The sequence below is a fragment of the Coffea arabica genome, chromosome 4c, assembly GCF_036785885.1.
Source record: "Coffea arabica cultivar ET-39 chromosome 4c, Coffea Arabica ET-39 HiFi, whole genome shotgun sequence".
Lineage (NCBI taxonomy): Eukaryota > Viridiplantae > Streptophyta > Magnoliopsida > Gentianales > Rubiaceae > Coffea > Coffea arabica.
The window spans coordinates 362,784-384,477 of NC_092316.1; the positions used below are offsets into that span (position 1 = coordinate 362,784).

The 21,694-nt window shown below is 36.2% G+C and overlaps 1 protein-coding gene and 2 long non-coding RNA genes across 3 annotated transcripts; 1 reads left to right on the forward strand and 2 right to left on the reverse strand.

The window, feature by feature from the left end:
- Positions 1-3,534: 3,534 nt before the first annotated feature.
- LOC140004868 (uncharacterized) lies at positions 3,535-6,131 on the reverse strand. Its single transcript, XR_011812698.1, has 3 exons — positions 5,603-6,131; positions 4,816-4,876; positions 3,535-3,930 (listed from the first exon to the last, which is right to left on the reverse strand). It is a non-coding gene; the product is annotated as an uncharacterized lncRNA (long non-coding RNA).
- A 922-nt stretch (positions 6,132-7,053) lies between these two features.
- LOC140004869 (AT-hook motif nuclear-localized protein 10-like) lies at positions 7,054-9,966 on the forward strand. The gene is made up of 3 exons (XM_072045023.1): positions 7,054-7,203; positions 9,014-9,172; positions 9,724-9,966. The coding sequence occupies exons 1-3, from the start codon at positions 7,135-7,137 to the stop codon at positions 9,754-9,756; spliced, it is 261 nt and encodes an 86-aa protein (XP_071901124.1). The 5' UTR covers positions 7,054-7,134; the 3' UTR covers positions 9,757-9,966.
- Positions 9,967-10,738: 772 nt separating this feature from the next.
- Positions 10,739-13,013, reverse strand: LOC113739601 (uncharacterized). The gene is made up of 4 exons (XR_003460280.2): positions 12,902-13,013; positions 11,478-11,657; positions 11,320-11,377; positions 10,739-11,199 (listed from the first exon to the last, which is right to left on the reverse strand). It is a non-coding gene; the product is annotated as an uncharacterized lncRNA (long non-coding RNA).
- Between the last annotated feature and the right edge of the window lie 8,681 nt (positions 13,014-21,694).

Here is a 21,694-nt window from a genome sequence, read left to right on the forward strand (position 1 = left end):
AATAGAAAGGAAGAACCAATTCCTCTGAGGCAGCAGACTCTTGAATAATAGTTCCCTCATTAATAACCCAATAAAATGAATACAGGCCCGTTCCAACAAGTTCAGGAATCTCATGCATGTGACGACCCCACCTCCCCCTAAGGCGTACCAAAGGGTTCGGCGGACCGCCTGCCCAGTTCTCGCCAGGACTCACTCACTATCTCAATCGAGTCATGTACACACATCCATGAACCATAAATAACATTCCCAATTCAAGCTTATAATTTACATTGATAGAAATCGAGGTACAAAGTCTCAATACACCAAACTAGTTCAAAACGTATACAATCTAAGTACAACATGTTCCATCCGAGAAATAGCGCGAGTACAAGTCAAAAATCAAACAACTAGTCTATGCTAGACTTTACATATCTCACACCTCGCTCGTACCCCTGAAAGGAAAACAAATGGAGTGGAATGAGCTAAAAGCCCAGTGAGGTTCCAAATAGCAAATTGACCATTATTTATAAGTACGAGTTTTCGATATAGCAAAGTAACGAGCATAAAGAGTTCATAAATATGAACAGTAACACGTCAAGTAGCAATCTTAAAATGAGCGAATGTAGAAATTTTTCAAAAAAAACAATAATCCAATAAACAATAATCACTCCAAAGTATAAGGATACGGATGACTCTCAGGAGCCAAATTCCCATGGCATTACCAGAAGCTTGATCCCGTAGTAGTTGACACTCCGTCAACTTTCAAGTAAGTAACCAATCCAGTAGAACACCACTTACACGACTCTCCGTCCACCGTTCAAACCCCCAACTGGGCCCAAAATCCTCAATAAACACGGGTGGTAATACTCGAGTATACCGATTAGTCGAGAAGATATCACTCCACTTGACAATACAAGAGACCCAGGGTTCGTTATCCAATCGACCAAACCCTTGCCGGCTCGACTAGAGTAACTTGCCATAGGGTTTCTGGAATTCCAGGAAGTGCGCGCATCATAAACAAGTATATCAAGTCAATTGCAACAATAAACAAGTATATCACGTAAGGGCAAGTGCGATAAGGTACACTCTTGCCCTTACAATTCACGTATATAACATGTAATCAGATTGGTCATGTATCAAGTTCAAGTATCAAGTTCAATTCGGTATTTGAAAGCACTCACCAAAAGATATAGTGCCTTTACTGGTCACTTTCAGGTTATACTCCGGGTTCGGAGTCCAAATCTGCGATAAAACTCAGTTTGAGAACTTTGAAACATGACTTAGATTCGAAACTTAAACGTTTCGTTCAATAAAATTCAAGAAATTGGAATTCACTTGGATGGTAGTCGTGAAACACTTGCTCACTTTTTAAACGGTAAAACTTTATAACTTTTATACTTGAAATCGTCATGCGAGTGGAAAATACAAGGAAAACATATTTCGAACAATCATGATTGCATTTCTCAAGGGTACAAGTTCGGCCAAATCCTTACTTATATACCTCGGAACAAGAAGACTCAAGTACCCTAGATGGTTCAAGCAGTAATCACTCTTAACCCTTACTCAAGTTGCAAGTAGTTTTCTAGTCTTCGAGCGTAAATTTGGGCAGCATGCCCTTTGTGTTTACCTAATTTTCCAGCCATTTAGGCTTCATTATTTTTCTTCAACAACGACCCAACATCACACATAAAAACAATTCAAGCCAAGAGCCGTTCCATAGGCTCACAATATCATAAAAATAAGATTCACAACAATCACAAGTGCAGGATTTCAACTTAGCACAAGACAGATTTGACGTACAAATGCGGAAATAACATATCTGAGGCTATGCTTATTGGATTGAGGCGTAACCTATGCCGTTTCGAAGCTAAGACACAGAGCTACAATGTTCATGAAGGTCACTTAGTCCATTTCCTAATGCAACTTAGTCAAAATCTCAGATTACTAAACCAGAAACCAATTCACCGGCTGTTTAACAGCAGAACACTGTAATGGACATAACTCAGTGTACACAAGTCCGAATCAGGTTTTCTTTGAGGCATTTTAAAGCTACTTCAGAACACTACAACTTTCATGTTTTGGCCCAGAGCTAAATCAGAATGGATCCTGGTCAAAAATCGTGATAAACTGGACTGAACTGAAGAAACGGACTGCTGGGAAATACTTAGAACAGTAGGGGTATTTTGGACTTTTCACGTCCTACGTTGCTCCGATTGAGATGAAATTTTGTAGGTACCTATAAAATGCCATTCTCTACAACTTTTATTCTTTGACCTAAGGCCAAAACAGCCTCTAACATATAGATAAAAATTCGGACAGAATGTTGGGACCATTTTCCAGATTTTGGAAATTTTGAGTTTCTAGTGAATCTTTCCTTAATTTCTTGATCCAATCACTACCAAAACACCATATAACACCTCAATTGCAACATATAAACATCATTCAATCATTTGGGCAGAATTTCCACAAGCCCTAGTTCATCAAATAAATTGGGGAAAACTACTAAAACATACTCATCATTCATGATTCCACCACAATATCAAACTACTAAGCTTAATTCAACAAATTTGAAAGCAAAACTTGGAGAGATAAACTCTCTTACCTTGAATAAAAGTCACCAAGAGTAGCACAAGCTCTCCCCCTCAAGAATCACACCACAACTCACTAGCTAGTCACTAGAAAACAAGTTTAATCGGTTTACTTCGCTCGATTCCTCACTTATTTGTTGGATTTGGAGATGAAATGAAAGATTTTCCCTTGGAGTTTCTCTCCTTGATGTTCTCGGCCAGCAGCACCCAAAATGAAGAAGAAAAATGCTAAGTGTTGGATTTAAATGGTTGGGGTTAGTCTTGGGTAAGAAGCCATGAGGTGGTGACAAGTGTCACCACCACCACCCTTTCTTTTTCTCTTTCTTTCTTGCCTTTCTTGGCCACTAATTTTGGTCAAGGCTGATACAATATAAGAAGATATTATGTACAAAAGTCAACAAACTTGTTGGGTAAGAAAAATGGTGGTCAAGCGGTGCGTTCAATCGGTAATGCGCGGGACCCGCCGGTTCGCGCCGTTTTTCTTAAAACTCACGTACTAGGGTTTTTACTTCCCATTCACTAACCTTATATCATTGCTACTACTCACATATTATTTCTCACTGAAAAGTCACTTTTAATCACCTAATTTGGTCCTTGCTCCGTACCGAAAATTCATCCGGCGGAAAATCGCGAAAACCCTAATTTTGCTCCAAACTTGAAACCGAAGAATAAAACCCTACTTTCTAGATTCATTTGCACTTATTATGGAATAATTGGATAGTAGGGCTTTAATAAATGATAATTTTCAACTAAAAGGAAATTTTTTAAGAAAACGTGAGGAATTTTTCCAATTCCAGTAATTAAATTTAGGGTTTCAATTAAAATAGGAGAGATTTAGGAAAACCGGTTAGCCACAAGTAAACTAGGGTTTTTGACTAAAAAAAAAAATTAGGGTTTCTAGTCTTTTAAAACAAAATAAGGTTTTGAATCAAATCCCAAAGAAATACACTTTAATATTTTCTTCACAAACAACCTCCTAATATTCGGGATGTTACAATGCACCTCTGCATTCGATATGTAATACTTTCTAAACGGCAAAAGAAGCCCGTCAACAATAGCAACAGCACCGTCAAATACAACCGCAGAGACCTTGATACCCTATCCACAAGGGGGGGAAACACCTCAGGAGATTCAGTTAGCAACAAAAACAAAAACACAATCAACGCAATAGAAGGTGGGGAGGCAGCATCAATCTGGATGGCCCAAACCTGAAAGTCACCAAATTGAAACCGACAAAAGGACCTCAACAAATCCCCATCTCGAGCAATCTTTACACGATCAGCTTCTATAACTTGAACCAGCACAGTCCAATCAATTGAAGACTTATCAACTCGCGATATGTGCACAGGCCCAGTAGCCATTTCTTAGAGAACACGGGAAAAACCAGGGACAAAACATTAGCCAAGGAAAACCGTTTGTAATCATCAAGGCTAATAGAAATGTAAGAAGAACAGATAGATGTGCAAGAAACCGAGGGAGTAAAAAAGGCAATGCATAAACAAACGCCATCGTGGGCAAAACTGGCAAATCCTCCCCACTCCATGGCAAAACTGGCAGAAAAAGAGCTCTGGCTAGCTTGAACGTCTATTCAAAAGTTGCATGAGAATTACTGGGATCGACATGTGTCTATTTACACAGAATAGTGGCAAAAGATTTACAGAGACAGTACCTAATTTTAAGAAAGAAAAGGGCACCAATTCAGGCAGCAACTCTGATTGCAGATGAGCAACATACCATGACTATGTTCTCATTTTCCTTTAACTCAAATTGAAGGTGCGAATAATGAACAAATGATTGCTTTCTTTGCACTTAGGATGAGAGTTGGAACAGTAAAAATAACGGGAAAAATTTATCAAAAGATGCAGAAAGGTAAGTCTATCCAATGCAAGAAGTTGTTTTGCTCTTGCAATTATTTCTCCTATAATGAAATGGAAAACACCTAATCATTAGCTTTGTTTATCTAGAGTCCCTAGTAGCCAGGAGAAATCAAAATATGTCGTTTGGGTATAAAGGGAAAAAACAAACCACAGAGCATCGAGAGACCACTAACAATAGAAAAGTGAAGGAAGGAGGGGTAAGGTCGTGGAATAACCAATGGCAAAATATGTTGTTGGGTATGGCCAGCCATTGATGTAATATTTGTTTTTTATGTAATCTCTAAGCAAAAAAAAAAAAAAAACAAATAGTTCGGATCACTCAAAAATAAACCAAAAAAAAGGAAAGTAAGGAAGGCAGAGTCGTAAGTTACCTTGTGTGTGGTCAGCTGCGGAGGCGGTGCAGCTTTGAGAACCCGTTCTACTTGAAGCAAACTGATAGTAACCAGGACAAAATAAAGAAAAGACAAAGCATTGGTCAGATCAGAAAGAAAGGAAATAAAAAGATACAAATAAACATCCAGAAGAAAAAGAAAAGGAAACAGAAAAACAAGAAACAACCCCTAAAAATCACATAATAATTCCATATGTCTAAGTTTCATGTAGATAGAGCAATGGCCAAATCCAAATACAGGGAGACCTACTAAGAGTGGAAAAGTAGATACATGAAAAATAAAAGAAATAAAAAGATACAAACACCCAAAACCAAAAGAATTGGAAACGAAAAAAAACCCCCCAAAAATCACGCATGAACAAAAAAATCCCCCAAAATCAAATGATAATATCATCACACAATGATATCACAATAAGAAGCGTTGAGGTTTTAGGGTAGAAGATGGAATTTCTTGCATGCCACGGGAAAGGAACGTACAGGAAGCAAAGGCTATTGGAAAAGCGAAACAAAGGCCCAAAGGGAAAAAAAAATAAAATCAACAGGGGAAAAGAACAGAACTACAACGCAGTGCAGATCCCAATAATTAATGGCAGCATTACTCCCTCACAGCATAATAATAAAAAGGAAATAATTAACGGCAGCAAAGAACACTGACCAATTCAAGAGAATTAAGAGCGAGACACAGCATTGTAAAAGCATCAAAGTAAACAACATGGCCAACAATAAATTGCAGCGTAAAATAAGGGGAAAGAAAAAGCAAAACGCACCAGCAAAAGAAGGCCGAGGAGACCGAGCTTAAAATGCAACGAAGAAGACGCAACTGTGCTCGCAATAAAGCTGGGCAGGGAATCCGATGAGAGGAAGGAGATCAAAAAAGGAGGACGGGTTCAAGGGAACAAAAAACTTCAGAAAGCGGAAAGGAAAGAAGCAAATGAGAAAATCGTAGGGAAAAGGGGCACAGTCAACCCGTGTCGGGATTCGGAGGAAATCGAAAGTCGCAGGCCTAATGAATCATGCCAATTACCATTCTTGACAAAGGTTTGCTGCCAGCTCCAAACAATGTAGCTATGAGAGCCTGGAAAGGAAAGGAAGTGGTACGGCCATTAATTCGAAAGCAGAAAAGTAGGAAACCCATTACCAATCTTGACAGAGCTTTGCTGCCAACTCTGAAAGGTATGAGAGATGGAAAGGTAAGGAAGTGGTTCGGGCATTAATTCGAAAGCAGAAAAGCAGAAAACCCATGGGCCACCCAATTACCCCAACCATTCCAACAGAGTATCCGGAGAAGCGCGAACTTACAAAACTCACGCGAGCAGCACATGACGACGAAATCCTTTGGCACGTTGTATGTTATGTTGAGTATGTAGAAGATTAGTTATTATGTTGATAACTAGGAGGCATAAACCGCATGATGCGCGATAGCAATAGTGCTTAGCATGCCCAATTGAATGTAAAAGAAAGTCGAATTATAAGTTTAATTAACTTAATTATTGAAAGTGAAAAATAGAGTATGCAAACACATACATTATATTAGCGACTATAATAATTTAAAGTATAAAATGATTTGCAAATTTGATAACTACCGTTAGAAATAAGCTACATGAGAAGATTAATTCTTCAACGCAAAAAGATGGTATGCTTGACTTAGGGGACCTTCCGGCTACAATAACTATTTAGCTCTCCTCAATACTAATTCTTTCACCATTTAATCTACCACATCACCAAAGAGCACTCCTTTTCATCCAAGAAAAATGTGGCCTCTATTTGCTCTCAGAAAAGATAGTAGACCAAAGATTTGTCTGGGTGGTTCTCGTGAATAATCCAATTACATAAAAAATAACAATTAAACTCATCTTAGAAGAGAAATTTCCAAAATGATAACGAATTTTAAAAAATTTATGCCAAGGGGCGTTTTGAGTGTAGAATTCTGTCAAGAGATCTTCGTATTCAGCAAATTTCCAACCCACAAAGTTCCAAAAAAAAAATAAAATTATACCTCGCAATTGATATAGACAATACAGAAGATATAAACAATTGATGTTTCATCATTTTTTTATTGGTTTATTAAAATTTTAAATTACCAAACTAAGGAAAAACAAAAAGCATTTACATGTGACAGCTACTATTAAGCAAATTGAGAAAAAAAATAAATGGATTGGACTCAAAATTTATAACCATTAACTAATTTTGGTGTTCGACGACAATTTCATCTAATGATCAATCTGAGTTCATCTAACCACATCATAGTTTTCATCCAACTCATCTAACTTTTTCTTAGGAATTGCTTTGTCAACCAGGAATGACTCAGTTATTCTTGTCAATCCACCTGTTATTCTTGGCAATAGTGTCCCGGCAGTTGCAATGCCAGGTTTGTATACATTAAACAAAGCTTTTATATCTATGAATTCTTAATTTGTTACTTTCATTGATGTTTTGCAATCATCTGTTGTTCCGAGAACCAACTTTCTTTATCAAAGGTGTGTATTCGCCTTGATACAGGTTTGAACAATCTGAAGATATAAATAAAAGTGCATCAGAACTTGGCGAGGCTAACATCAGCAAAGAAAAATTGATGATGATTTTTTGTTCCTCTGTTCTATAACTATGAGTCCAGGTGGCTGTGTCCTTTGTTAATGCTCACAGCGTTGATCATGCTGCAAAATTTCAGTGAACTTAGAGCTTTTAAAATTGTATCTGTAAGCTATTGACTTGCTCAAATTACTTAGAACTTGCAACAAATCAAGTTGTGTCAACTACAGATTGAACATTGGTTCCCTTCATTTTCTTTAATGGCATTCATTAGAAGCTGGCCAAGAATTTTGACCTCTCATAACGTCTTTGGAGTTTTGTTACTATACAATATAAATACAATTGTAGAAAAAAAAATTTACAGTGGAAATGATATTGCAAATATTATTCAAAATTCCCCTTATTCAATTATTGATTTAAAAAAAGTAATGGGACTACACTCAACCACTGATGATAGTCATCAAATTGTGCATGATATGTTCGATATCAGGTATTGGATCTGTCTCGGTTGCCAAACAAGCCATCGCCAACTTTAATTGCTTGCATTCGAAGTCCTCTTCACAGTACTACATTGGAACATCATGTAGTTCAAAGTTCACCTTACCTGCAGGATCCCGGAAGTGTGTATGTGTAAAATATTACTGAAGGAAGCTTGAGTTGAGTTTGCAGGGTGTTGCCCCTTTGTGTATTAGAAATTCATTTCACATGTATTTTACCCTGCTGAATGCTTTTTTTTTTGCTTTAAAGTAGGAGATGATGCTCCTATTCATTACTAGGAAGAGATCTTAAACCTGCATCTCTTTCCTTTCTTATTGACCGTTCTATCTCCACTGTTCATGAATTTCCTTGTCTTTCTCCTCAGATGGAGATTGCTTTCCTATTTCCATGTTCTAGGTTTCTAGTGGTGAATGAAACATTTGCATCAGCAGGCCAGTTGGATCTTAATAGTGTTCAACATCCAGTTGTTCATATGTAGACGAAGCATAGCGATACAGAATCGCTATAACAGGACATCAGGAGATGACATGATATTCGGTAACCTAGAGTAATAGCTTTTGCAAAATTTCTTCTAAAAGGAAGGAATTTGCACATTTTATTTTCACATATTGGCAAAGGATATTGTGATTAAAGAACTTTATTGAATAGATGCTACGCTGATACAGGAGCCAGTTTTTTCAACCATCCCCGGAAATGTGGATTGGAAAGACCTGATAAATTTGCTTGTTAAGTGTTGGAAAACTTCGGCCTCTCTGTCAGAAGGATAATGTTGTTCAGGCTGAAAATTTGGGGAAAAAATTGTAGTGAAGGACCCTCTTTACATGTAATTTCATATTTAGTTGGAACCCTTCAGTTTGTAGAAGAAGCCTGATCTTTTGATCTGGAAAGTGGGAAAAATCGGCATTCGTTTTGAAATTTCGCCTGATTGTATTGGGGTTGAAAAATGGACGCATTCATGATTTTAGGACCTCAGGTTGATATCTTAGACACTGCTATCTCTAAATGCACCTCAGCTTGGTATAATTGTTGGAGTAGTTCTGACCTTTGGTTATTGCTGTTGCTCGACTGCTTGATATTTCTTTCAGTCCATATACATATCTATATGCAAGCATACAAGTGGTGAAGATTCATTCAGAAGCTCACATGTGCAGGGACTATATGAGATAGTTCGTCTCTCAGGCTTCTTCTTCGTTTCTAACAACGGCCAGGTGCAGCTGTCGGACAGTTTGAAATTGACCTTTCGTGATCCAGATGGTGGGGTTTTCGGTGGCCCTGTGATTGGTTCGCTGATTGCTGCCACACCTCTTCAGGTTCAAACTTTCCATTTCTAGTTCCATCTTCTGTTCGTGATGTTTTGAGTCTCAGGTTAAGAAGAAAGCCGATCTCTTTTGTGTACGTACTGTTATCTGTTGAATACAACTTCTGCAAAGATTGTCCTTTCCGTTTGTCTTCCGTGTTCACTTCATCGTTTAGATACTTGGTGTGAGGTCCTGTTCTTGTCCATTAGCCTATAGTACTCACTTACTCCTGTATTCTTAAAGTACATAGCTGATCCATTTGTTTGCCAGCTTTGTTTAATCAGATTCATCTGTAATTTGACTTCACTTTTCAATTCTCTGCCTTCCCATGTCATAGGAGGCATAGAGAGCTTCTGAACCTGAAGTTACATTGCTCATCTCCCTTGTGATTCTCTCTCCTCATTTGCCAGGAAATGATGTACTCGATTCGTGGAATTTTCTACTTCATAGTTTCTTGAATTTGTGTCGGCTTATCTCATGTTTGTAAGTGTCTTGGTTATGTGTCAGCATAGGAGGCTTGGTTTAACAAGAAGTATTCTTGTACTTGGGTGGTTCTATTGCAGGTTGCAGTGCTTACCTTCATCCATGATGCATGAAGAACAGAGATAAGAATCGGCAAAGCCGCCCAATGATCTGGCCTTTTCTTTATTGGCTCTGGTTATGTTTTTCGGACGAGGGAATTAGTTTCGGGTGTCTCTTTGTCTGATGGATGTTTTCATGCATTTCAGGCTTGTAGACTTGGCAGCATGCATTTTTGCGGCTTACTTTCCTCATGTTCTGTCTGGGTTTGGACGCATGAACGTGAAACTACAAAAAAATGATTTTCATAAGCGTGGGTATTGTAGTTTAGATGAAAATCTTTTGCATCAGCTGCTGTCATTTCTAAATGCAAAGGAAGATCACTATTAAAAGGGTTACACCTTGAATAAAGAAAATGAATCCAACACGGGAACACTAAATCCTACTTCTGATATCAACAAATGTCGATCCTAAGGCATCCAGGTTGCAAGCAATGTCGAGTGCGCAACCTTCAGTTCATTACGTATAACACAGAACTAATCATCTTTGAATGTTTCTAACATTCACCATTTATCTACTTAATTTTCTTCTCATATATTCTTGCATTGGTGCAACTGCACCTCCATTGAACTTACCTGCACTTTCTTTCATAAGCATATCCTGCCCAATGATACATTGCCATTCAAATTATTCTTCATTCATTCATCTCAACAAAACTTCCAAAACAGTATTCTGCTTAGCCCAAAATGCATCTATGTGATACATGTTCTCAAACATCTTTCTTAAAACAGATAACCAAGCATATGGACTTGACTAACATCTCATCATACTCTAAGTAGCAGGAAATCATGGGATTCCCTAAATGAAAATGCTAACTGCTTGATTTCAAGACATCCTAAGGAACAAAGAAGAAATGATAAGAGGCTTGTTACAGTCATATCAACACCACACGTGAAATTCATACATTACAGAAATTTGGCTGTGACCAATAATTATTAAATAATTTATAGTACAAGAGTCAATCGTGACATTTCCTAAGCCTAGCAGACTGATTCTACAGGATGGACAAAGGCCTGGAAAGGGAAGCATAATTCTTAGTACTATTCCATTTACCAAGGAATCCCTGAACAAAGATCAAAACGTATGAGGGACAAAGGTAAGAAACAAGAAGATATTCCAGTCTAATCACAAGCACAGTATCCCTTATAGAATGACGACGATATGTCGTCTTGAACTACTAGCATGGAAAGTAGAACCTACTTTAGCTGAGGAAGATCAATATTTCTCACTTTATGTGAAAGGTTAATATTTAACCAGTTCTCCACCAAAGGGGTAAAGCATTCAAATAATCAAATTCATTGAATGCACTCAAAGGAAAACAGGTTTCAGCTGTAAGCTACGCATAAGAGGCTGGCAAATCACGTCCATCAATGCAGACAAAAACGATCAACCAAACAAATAAACAGGACAATAATTCCATATACCATAAGATGACATACCATCGGCCACCAAAATCCATCCTGGCATCATTGAGACAAAAGAAAGAAAGGAAATTGTTATGAGGAAAGAAGCGCCTGAAATGACCAAACTTAAACGTATGGGCACGGCACAGCAATATAAAATACTGGCTCGAGACTTACAAATATGTAAAGTTAGCAACTCCCGTACAAAACATTCCCAAGGACAAAGCCCAGTGATCTACAATAGAAACAGAAGAAATCGAGGCCAAAAATCACCATTTAGCAACAAAAAGAAAATATTACAGTCAATGCATTAAATAGTCTTTCTAAAAATTTACCCAACATCGTAGCATGCCCATTTCTCAGTGATTCACTGAAACTACAGCCATCAACTAATGCAGAAACCATATGGGCCAAAAGCAACTCAGAAAATTATCTTAACCACTTTAACAAATTTATCGTCTCTGTACTTCTAGGCCACTGGCAAAGCTCCACAAGTCCCTAATTACCACTTTTTCCTGGCAACAAAAGAGGCGGATGAGAAAACATCCATGTCTTTGTGTCAACCGTAATCAGTACCAACAATAAAAACAGTTTTGAGAGCTGGAGCTACATTTGTACCCACTTAGGTTTCAGTTAAAATTAAAGTAAATTAAATACTTGTGATCAGCAGATGGTCACAGTCAACATCTTTCTGAAACAAATATGAATCCTCATAGAAAATTCGCCAACATACTATCTCAGTAGCTAGGTAAAAGGTTCAACCTATGTAATTCACCTCCAGATACATAGGCAGAAGTAACGACAACTTGAGATCAGTACAACTAGTTTAGAAAAGAAATTTATGATGCATCATTGAGCGGAAAGTGCTGTTCCCAAACAGGAAATCTTCAAATAAGGAGTTTGAATCCCAAAAACAAAAGAAAATATTATCTAATTGTAATCATCATCGATCAGCACGAAGAATATCTAATTTGAAAATCAAAATATATATTAAAATATATATTATTAATTATTATAGAAAATTAAATAAAAAATAAAGGTAGTGAATATAGAATGGGAATGTGGGCAAGGAGACATTTTATCTTCGAAAACCAGCACGTTAGTGGCAAATAAGAAGATTGTTTACAGGATTCTCGCTCTTTCATTCATACCCTTCCATGAGACTTTCTCACACTGGCCACTTAAGCATGTGCATGTGTGTGCATGTAGAGATATTGGGTTCTGATACATGCTTTTCAACTACTATTTATAGTGCCCTCAGAGCTTTCATTTGCTCAAAGACTGCAATCTTTCCTGCAATTTGCCAGTAAAACCCAAAACGTACATTCTTTCTGCTCGTTGACACTATTATTCACTACAAATATATCAAAAACTGAAACGTACTAGTCTTCTGCAAGGGAAAATAGCCATGCATGTTCTTGGGAAAATAAGGAGTCTAGACAACTTCAAAGGTCCCTAGGTGAAATCAGAAAGTAGACTTTTAAAGTAAATCTCCAGATTGATAAAACTAAGACTTCTCTGAACAGCTAGGCATTCTTCTAGAACTTAAATTTGACATTGGAAATCATTCCCGTCGTATATTAATGTTAATAAACTCAAAATACAATTCTAGGTAATCATCTCAGGCACACTGGAAATTTCATAATTGATTTACTGATGCATTATCATGCTTCTTCAAGACAAATACGGAAAAACAGCTGAATGAGCTTCGAGTAAAACGCATCACATGTAAAAGAAGACATTGGAAAGAGCACGGGACCTTGAACTCCTCAAAACTGAGTTTGGGAATCACTTTAGGATCGCCACCACTATCAAAACCATATGGATGATTCGGGAAAAGAGCCTGCAAACATAAAGGAACAGAAATTAACATTGCAACAGCTTAAGACAAAACAAAGAAAGAAAAGAATGAGGAAAAAAGCAATTAAGGACCTCACCTTCTGGGAAATCGTGCCCAAGAGGCTATCAGGGTACATTGGACCATTGGACGAAAGCCACTTTTATATGGCAACATTCACTACTGTTCTTATTCCACCAAGTGTTTATCAAATAAAATATAAAACAGTAGCATATCAGACTGCTCCTAGAAAAGTTGTGCAATTATTAAAAGATAAAGAAATTAAGTCATAGTACTACAATATCCAGTTTAAGATTTAAAAGCAAGTTGGATAACTGACTGCTGATAGGATAGTTTAAGAATTTTTTTGCTTCCCCATCTAAGAAGTATTTGTTGAACAAAGTCTTAATTGAAAATAAGCGGGTTACATGCAAAGAACGAAAATGAGAAATGGTACTGTAAAAGATTAAGCTGGAAAGGTCTATGCTGAATGGAGCTGGATGGGGTAGTCATGAAGGAGTGTGCATCTAGGTGTCAGATTCATTTTCTAAAATGTTAATACACAAACACAGCACCAAAGACTAAAAAGAGTCAGTCGTGTATGAGGGGGTGTCTTACATGCTCATTTTTAATTAACCAAGTATGATAACATGATACAACACCTCTGAATGCATGCACATTAATCCACTGTGTCTAGACATTCTTGAAATAAGACTGACTACCTTCTATATCCTTCTACGTATCTCAATATCAAATCAAGAGTAGTCAATAGTTGCTATTGCGTATATTAAATTTCAGAGGGAAAACTTTTATGTAGATGCATTGGTCGCTAACAGGCCACCTTATTCATGAAGCCACTTTGATTAAAAAGTAGATTAGTATTTTTTATAATCTTCTTGAAGGGAAAAAAAAAACTAACTAACTGGTAATCTTCTTGAAAGAAAGAAAGAAAAAAACTCAGAGCTTTTGATCAAATTATCACCAAATTCAACAAAAACTCATTTTAATTCAAAAGGAAAGGTAAATCAATCATTTTTACAGACCATCCTGTATGCTCCTGATCCATGGATAACTAACTCATCCTGCTTTTCTTTTAACTCTTTATCGAAGAGCATTTGCACCTGAAATAGACCTACTGCAGATCCAAAAGAGTGGGTCTGGCCTCTTGATAAGACGCAACGGATATCCAATCCGCCATAGAGTCCCAAACAAGTAACGCAGCAGAACTGATCAAAAGGCCTTTTCGTTCTGCAGAAACCCAGAATAGGTATGGACCTATTTTTGCAGTCCATCTAATCCCATGAACCAAACTAGCAGCCCGTAAAGGAATCGAGTGCTACAGGACTTCACATCAAGGTTTTATTTGCGTGCCAATAGCCATATAATTGTTTTACTTCATAATCTTTAAAAAACTTAACCTCTCAGCCTCCCTAACCTTTTTCCTGGTACCAAAACTAAAACCTATGTGCTCACTGCCAACACACAACTCCTACAAGTCTCGTGACTGAACCATCTAGAAAAAGCTATGCGAAATTTGGGGTTCAGACATTGCACATGAAAACTATCAAAGAGCAAACAGAAAACCAAAAATATTGAAATTTAAACCATCAGCATATGCGGACCAAAACCAGATACAAATGCAGTTATTGAACAGGACAATAATGAAAAATCTGATACAAAAAATTGGAGTTTATTGCCAAAATAACTCTTCTTTTGAAACATATATCCAAAGTAACTTAATTTTAAAATTTATTACCTTTATAATTCTTTTTTTTCCATATGTGGTAGGATAAAGATAGAGGCACATTCTATCTCTTTTTCCCAACTAATATCTTCCCTGATTCTCTCTCTGAACCTTCCCACTTTTTTTTCCTTTATTATTTTGTGTCCTTTCATTATTTTTCCTTGTCAAATGTAATTGTTAAAAGCCAATATTAATATTAACAACATCTAAAACTTCATTATCATTCCTGATATTGTATCTGTAGATGAAAATATTCTCCTCGAATTGATAATTTCAAAGTAAATGAAAATTATTCTCTCGTCTTTTCTATTGTGCAGTTTTTGGAACATTCCTATGGCCTTCAAAAAATTTTGAATACTAATTGCTTTAACAAATGATTTCTCACACCGTGTGTTTGTTAAAATGTCTAAGGGGAAAACTACGTAACAACATAAATTCATGCTCAATATAAGCATGTTCATTTGTAGTGCCTCTCTATCACATAATCAAATAATCTCGTATACCTGAAGCATTTCTGCATATTTATTCAACATCAATTAATGGCTTGTGTTACTTTTGAGAAACTTTAGCATTATCTTAATTGCAATAGTTTGATTACTTTTTGTAAAAGTTCTTTTCAAGGAGTAGGAAGCATAACATAAACAAATATGATAGCCTTGAAGTTTTTGTAACTTTTTCTTGTTATTGCTTATAATGTTCATTGCAATTTTTGTATTTTGCAAATTTATTTTTGAAAAAATATATGCAATAAGCTTGATACACTTAAAAAAAATTGCAGAGAGCAATAATAGCAAGGTCAATAATGGTAAATTTTATTTTAAATAATTATAACGAAATTATCAAAGTTATGTAATTTTCTTGTGCCTCTATAATAAAACAATTTAAATTTTTAGTTTTTATTGGAAACTATAAACTAGATTAAAGATTTCCTTTATTGTTATCCTACATGGTAATCAGGAGTATTAGGTGGCAACAATAACATTTGATTTGGGAATACAATTTGAAAGTAAATCATATTAGGAATATTTTTTAGAAAGAATGTTATTTTGGCAAAAAACTCCAAAAAACTGGTACATACTAATAGACCATAAATTGAACAGCCATAACTACATCAGAAGGAAAAGAATAACGATAAACAACCCAAACAAAAACAAAATCAAAAGACACCCCGCCAGCATCCACCACGATCAATCTACAATATAATTGTTGGCCAAATTGGATCCTGCAAGAAAATTTTCACTTTAAAATCCCAGATGAAGCTAAACATGTTTAATGATACTTGAAAAAGCTAGAGACATATTTCTGGTTACATACACTCAACGCAACATGTTTTGTGTGCCTAAAAAATATATATAGAAATATGGAACAAAAACAGATTTCCTTGTGAGCCAGAATAATTTGATAACAAGAGCGAAAAGTGAAGAATATAGATTTACGAATTCCAGCATTTAAAAAAAAATTTATTGTAGCAAAACTTTCCATAGGTGTTTTGGGGGTGTATTTTGGAGTATTTTAAGAATTTAAAATTTTAGTGGGATATTTTTTCAAAATTCAAAAAAAAAAAATCACCAACCACCACCCTTCCCTTCTCCCTCCATCACCCCTCACCCTTTTTCTCCCTCCCTCTCCCTCTCCTTTTTTCTTTTCCTTTTCCTCTCCCCCGTCAACCCCCCCTCTCTCTCTGGTTGCACCAGTGCGAACTAGAAAGTTATCCCCTTCCCTCCCTCCCCTCTCCAGTCTCTGGTGGTGACCAACGTAACCAGATTTGGTCTCACTAGTCACGACCAAAGAGGGGAAGGTAGGGAATAAGGGGCTACTCTGGTTCACGTCGGTGCAACCAAAGAGAGGGAGGGAGGGAGGGTTGAAAGTAGGGTAACAAACGAATCGAACTGTTTGAATCAAAATTCGACTTGAGTTCGATCAATATTGAACTCGAATTGGTCAAATTAAACTCGAACTCAAACTCGAGGTCAAAATATTAAACTCGTTAACTCGCGAGCCAACTCGTGAACTTTTAATAATAAAATTACATATATTCTTAATTTTTAATTATTTATTAAGAAAATTTATTTTATTCATTTTTTAAAAAAAATAATTTTTTTTTATTTTTTCAACCTCAAGTTTTAGATTGACGGTTTGTTGAGTTCGAGTTCAAATTTGATAAAATTAAATCAAGACTCAACTTGATTAAACAAAAACTCGACTTGAATCGATTCGTTTATAATCCTAGTTGAGGAGGTGGGTTGGGAAGGGGGCACGAACTAGAAAGTGACCCCCTTTCTTCTCTTTCTTCTCTAGTGATGACCAGCATGACCAGATCTGGTCTCACCGATTGCAACCAAAGATGGGAAGTGGGGGATAAGAGGTTACTCTGGTTTGTGTTGGTGCGACCTGAGAGAGGGAAAGAAGGGTGGAAGGTCGAGGAGGTAGGTAAGGGAGGGGAAAAGAAAGAGAAAAAAGGAGGAGAAAGGAGAGAGAGAAGAGGGGAGGGGGAGGGGCAACGATGGCTGTGAAGTAAGAGAGGAGTAGTGGTGTGTGGTGGTAATGGGTAGAAGAAGATAGAAGTGGAAGGTTTATTTATTTATTTATTTATTTTATTAATTGTATATGAGATTTGTATGGATTAGGTGTTTTTGGAAGTGTGTTATTATAGTTTATTGAAAAATTTGTTTGTGAAAAAATGGCAAATCCATAGAAACCCTTAGGTTGTGTTTGGATTGCATTTTTCGTCATTTTTCATGGAAAAATTACTGTAACAATTTGATATATGTGAGGGAAAAAGGTGATTACGGAAAACGACAATATTTTTCGACGGAAACAAGCAATCCAAGCATGGCCTTAGTTTTCTGACAAAACAGAAAAAAAGGCATAAATAACTAAATTACATATCCAAATACCATAATTATCTGAATTCTTTTTCTTTCTTTTCATTAGTAAAACATCTCATCTTTAGTTGTTAGTTTGTATTTTTCCTCCTCTTTTGTTGGTGAGATATGAAGTCCAAAACTTCAAAAAAATTTCAGCAAAAACTTCTATCAACAGCATAATCATCATTGAATCAGGAACTCTTTAAATAATGTTTAAGGGAATATATCAGATTGCAACTTTTGGACATACAAGAATGCCAACTGATAACTCTCTCAGAAATCAAACAAAATAGTTAATAAACAAGATGAATTAAATTTACCAACAACTGGAGCCCTTGGTTGGGTTGTGCTTTGTTGACGAGACCTGCTAGAGCCGCCTCTGGGTTGAGCTGGCAATGCAAGTACCACCAAAGCTCCATCACTCGATAAACCTATGTTCATGTTACCTTCCATTTTAAACTTTTACAAAACAGAATTTAAGGAACAGAATTTTACTTTTCCAGGAAGGGATTGGCAAATAAGCAAAGGAAAATGACAGAGAACTTAAGGAGGGTAGGAGAAGTTTTGGAGGTATTTTTTGTGTTTAGGGAGGCCAGGGGATTGGCGTCAGAGAGGTGTAGCGTGAGGTCACACCGAAGTATCTTAAAAGCATAAATTTATCAGACTGCACTCCAAAATACTTGGCAAATTAAATGTGCCTACTAGATTATTGTCGGATAGCACATTTAAGATCGGATTCAAATAACTATCCTATCTGAGAAATGGTAACTAAAAACTCTATATTTCGTTGCACACACACATAAAAAAAATTGGCATCTACTAATTTGACCATAGTCTCCGGACATATGGTGCATGATATCAAGGTTATGATAATAAAAAGAGTCATTCGTTTCAAATATTGAAGGTAATGAAAAATTGGTCCCTGATGAATTATAGATTTGATAACTTGTATGATACAACATGGACTTATTACACAAGTTCTCCAAATCCTATCGATTGAGGTTTGTAGCTTCATTTAAATGCAACAAAATTGGTTTTGAACAGATAGCAACAAATTTAGTAACAGATAATTATAAAAAAAGGATGAAAACTAAGCAACCATGTTGGGAAACAAATAAATGTTGGAGAATGTGTTGGTAGACACCTACTAAGCAAGACAAGCTGTCAAAGATTGCGATAATCCAAGAATATAAAACAAGTGCATAAACATATAGCATAGTCTTGTCTATCTTATGATGGATGGAGACATTCACCTCAATTGTTCCATCCACATAAACTTCTCTTCATTCTGTTCCCTCCAAGTTATGGTATGAATTCATTTAGTATTGGAACTAATCTTTTACTTTTCCTATGAAACGGGTCCTCTTGTCCAATAAAGAAGGCATGTCTTAGAAACCATCCTCAAATTTTTAAAAGAAAAAATGCTTGGAAAATAACTCTATTAAAGACTTGCTAAACAGTGGGAAAAAACAAATGTGGTATCATAATACGGTAATTGAAGAACAAAAGTTAAAGAAAACGTACATGTAACTGAAGTGATTGATCGCCGCCATTTACTTTCCTATCTATTCGGCCTTCGAATTAAAGTTTTCGGTAATATTTCATCAACATAGGCGGAATTAGGGTTGCTGATTGTGGTGGATGATCCATATGGAGGCCTCTATGTCGGCCAAAATGCCATTATTTCGGACCAATCAACATAAAATTTGAGCGGGGGTTAAATCGGGAGTCCATCAAGCGGTCAACAAAAATAAGAAGAAGAATAGAAAATTATTGGGTTGGTGAGTAGGCAGTTGAGAGAGAGAGAGATTGGACATAGTGTCGATTGCAGTGGTACTTTTCAAGATGGCACATTACTTACTCCAACTTTTGCGCCAACTTGGTTAGAACTTAGAAGCTGTCTCAGGGAGCCCCATAAGTCGGAAGCTCTGACCCGTGAAAAGGTCCATTTATCCGTTTCCAAATGGGTCGACGGCAAACCTTAGAAGCCCAATATTTTCCTCCTTTCTCCCATCCCTATTGCTCTTTCTTTTTACCTTTTTTTTTTTCTCTCAGCCATTTTACTGGATCTATGGTTTCCTTATTTTATTTGATGTTGCTTATTTTTTCATTGAATAAAGGGATAATTTCAGAAACCTTCCCTGAGGTTTCTGACAGTCTCACTCTCCTCCCTTGTGGTTTCAAAAATATCACAAACCTCCCCTGAGATTTAGAATTTTGTAACAAAATCAGACCATGATGTCAAAAGTGAACATAAAAAAGTGTTTTCAAGAAAGAGAGGAAATTTTGTTTCCATAAATGCCTCGGAGGTAAGTGTACAAGTTACAAAAAATGGTTATTTATTTCAATTGCATATTAAATTAACCATTAGTATTTATGAGAGTGCATTAAATATTTAGTAGAGAGGGAGTTTACTTCAATAAGTAGCATGTATATAAATACTTAGTGAATGTACAATCTGGTTGAAATAAATGTACATCGTGTTATCGACCAAGTACGATACATAGAAATTGTTGAACATGCATATTGCAATTAGTCATCGCAGCAAAATGCATAATGCAATGGTATGTATACATTTGGAATGATTATTGGTGTTTTGATCCACTTGTGCATTTCTTTACAAGCTGCAGTGGGTATGTAATTTTATCTATATGACTAATACTAATTTACCTATAAACACCTTACACGGAGTGATCTATAAGGTACAATCAATTTACAAATATTTACATTATGTTAGATGTTAGTTATTTAACTGTGTATATCTATAAAAGGTAGTGTAATGGTATGCATAAATTTGGAATGGTTAGGTGTTAAAAAAATGTACATCATGTTAGGTGTTAGTTATTTGACTATGTATACATGTAAAAGAGAGATTAGATATAGCGTAGAAAAAAGTAATTATGCGAGTTGGAATGATTTGTCCTGATAATCACGAAATATTAGCGGACTTGTAAGGATATTTAAGTCTTTTTGGCCATGATGATGTAAGAAATAGGACCTAAATTCTGATAGAGGAGGTTTGTGATATTCTTGAAACCATAAGGGAGAAGAGTAAGACTGTCAGAAACCTCAGGGGAGGTATTTGAAATTATCCCTTGAATAAATAGGTTTTTTCATATATTTCTTTTTTTCATTTATTTTTCTAGACATTTAAATCTGGGACCTTTTTTCCCTGTCTCTGCAAAAGAGGGTTTCTTCATAGATTACCATCATGTTATTGTCATGATATAAACCTAGTCATCCCAATCCTGAGAGTTCAAGCTCACTATGTAGCAAATGCAGTGCATAGTTGGAAATCGCTCCAGTAGGTGTAAGACTGAAATTGTGTCCAACATAATGATTGAATTTGTAATTCAAATTCTGATCCTAGTTTTTTGTACTGCAAATTTGTGCTACTAATTGCGGAGCAACCACTGCAAAAGTGCCCACTTTACACGAGATCAACTTACTCTTAACATATATGCACTACTTAAACTTGTGAAACATTAGTCAATAGTACTAACTTCTGAGCATTGACCTATTAAGCAAATGAAATGCAGATCATGAGACCTTTTCTCTTCTTATGTTTAAGTGTTTAGCTGTTTCTATCTCTAAGCGTTATGTGAAAGATTATATGATGAACTTTGTGGTCCTTGTGCCAAAATTATGAATCTTTATACCTGCAATTGAAAGGCACAGCAACTTTGTGGCTTCTGGGCTATCCTAGGATGCACAATCTTGTCTTCTTGTGTGTCAATGTCGCATTGCTGGTCACCAACATTCTTTAAAAACATTTTTGAATTCTTGTCCTTGAGTTTTTTTGCAAGAAATTTACTTATCAATGGTCATTGGTTTGTGATAGCAATTTGTGTCATCCATAACGCTCTTGCACAAGTAGTTTATATTTGAGGAAAGATGCCATCTGGTAAGAAGTATGTGTTATGCCAGCAGCATGTATTTCTATGATGATTGCACATTCCATTTTGCCCAGCTGTAATGGATTCATTGTATTCTAGTAATTAGTTTTGTCATGTTGCATCTAATTGTTAGCTTTTCAGTCTTATATTTCTCTGTGCAATGCATAATTTGTCAAATATCTAATTCAAATATACATTTGTTTGTTCA

Bases quoted from the DNA above. Each gene is read 5' to 3' on its own strand.
- LOC140004869 (XM_072045023.1), top strand. From the start codon at position 7,135: ATGACTCAGTTATTCTTGTCAATCCACCTGTTATTCTTGGCAATAGTG. The intron at 7,204-9,013 runs GTTTGTATACAT...TCACATGTGCAG, and splicing joins CCCGGCAGTTGCAATGCCAG to GGACTATATGAGATAGTTCG. The intron at 9,173-9,723 runs GTTCAAACTTTC...GTTCTATTGCAG, and splicing joins TTGCTGCCACACCTCTTCAG to GTTGCAGTGCTTACCTTCAT.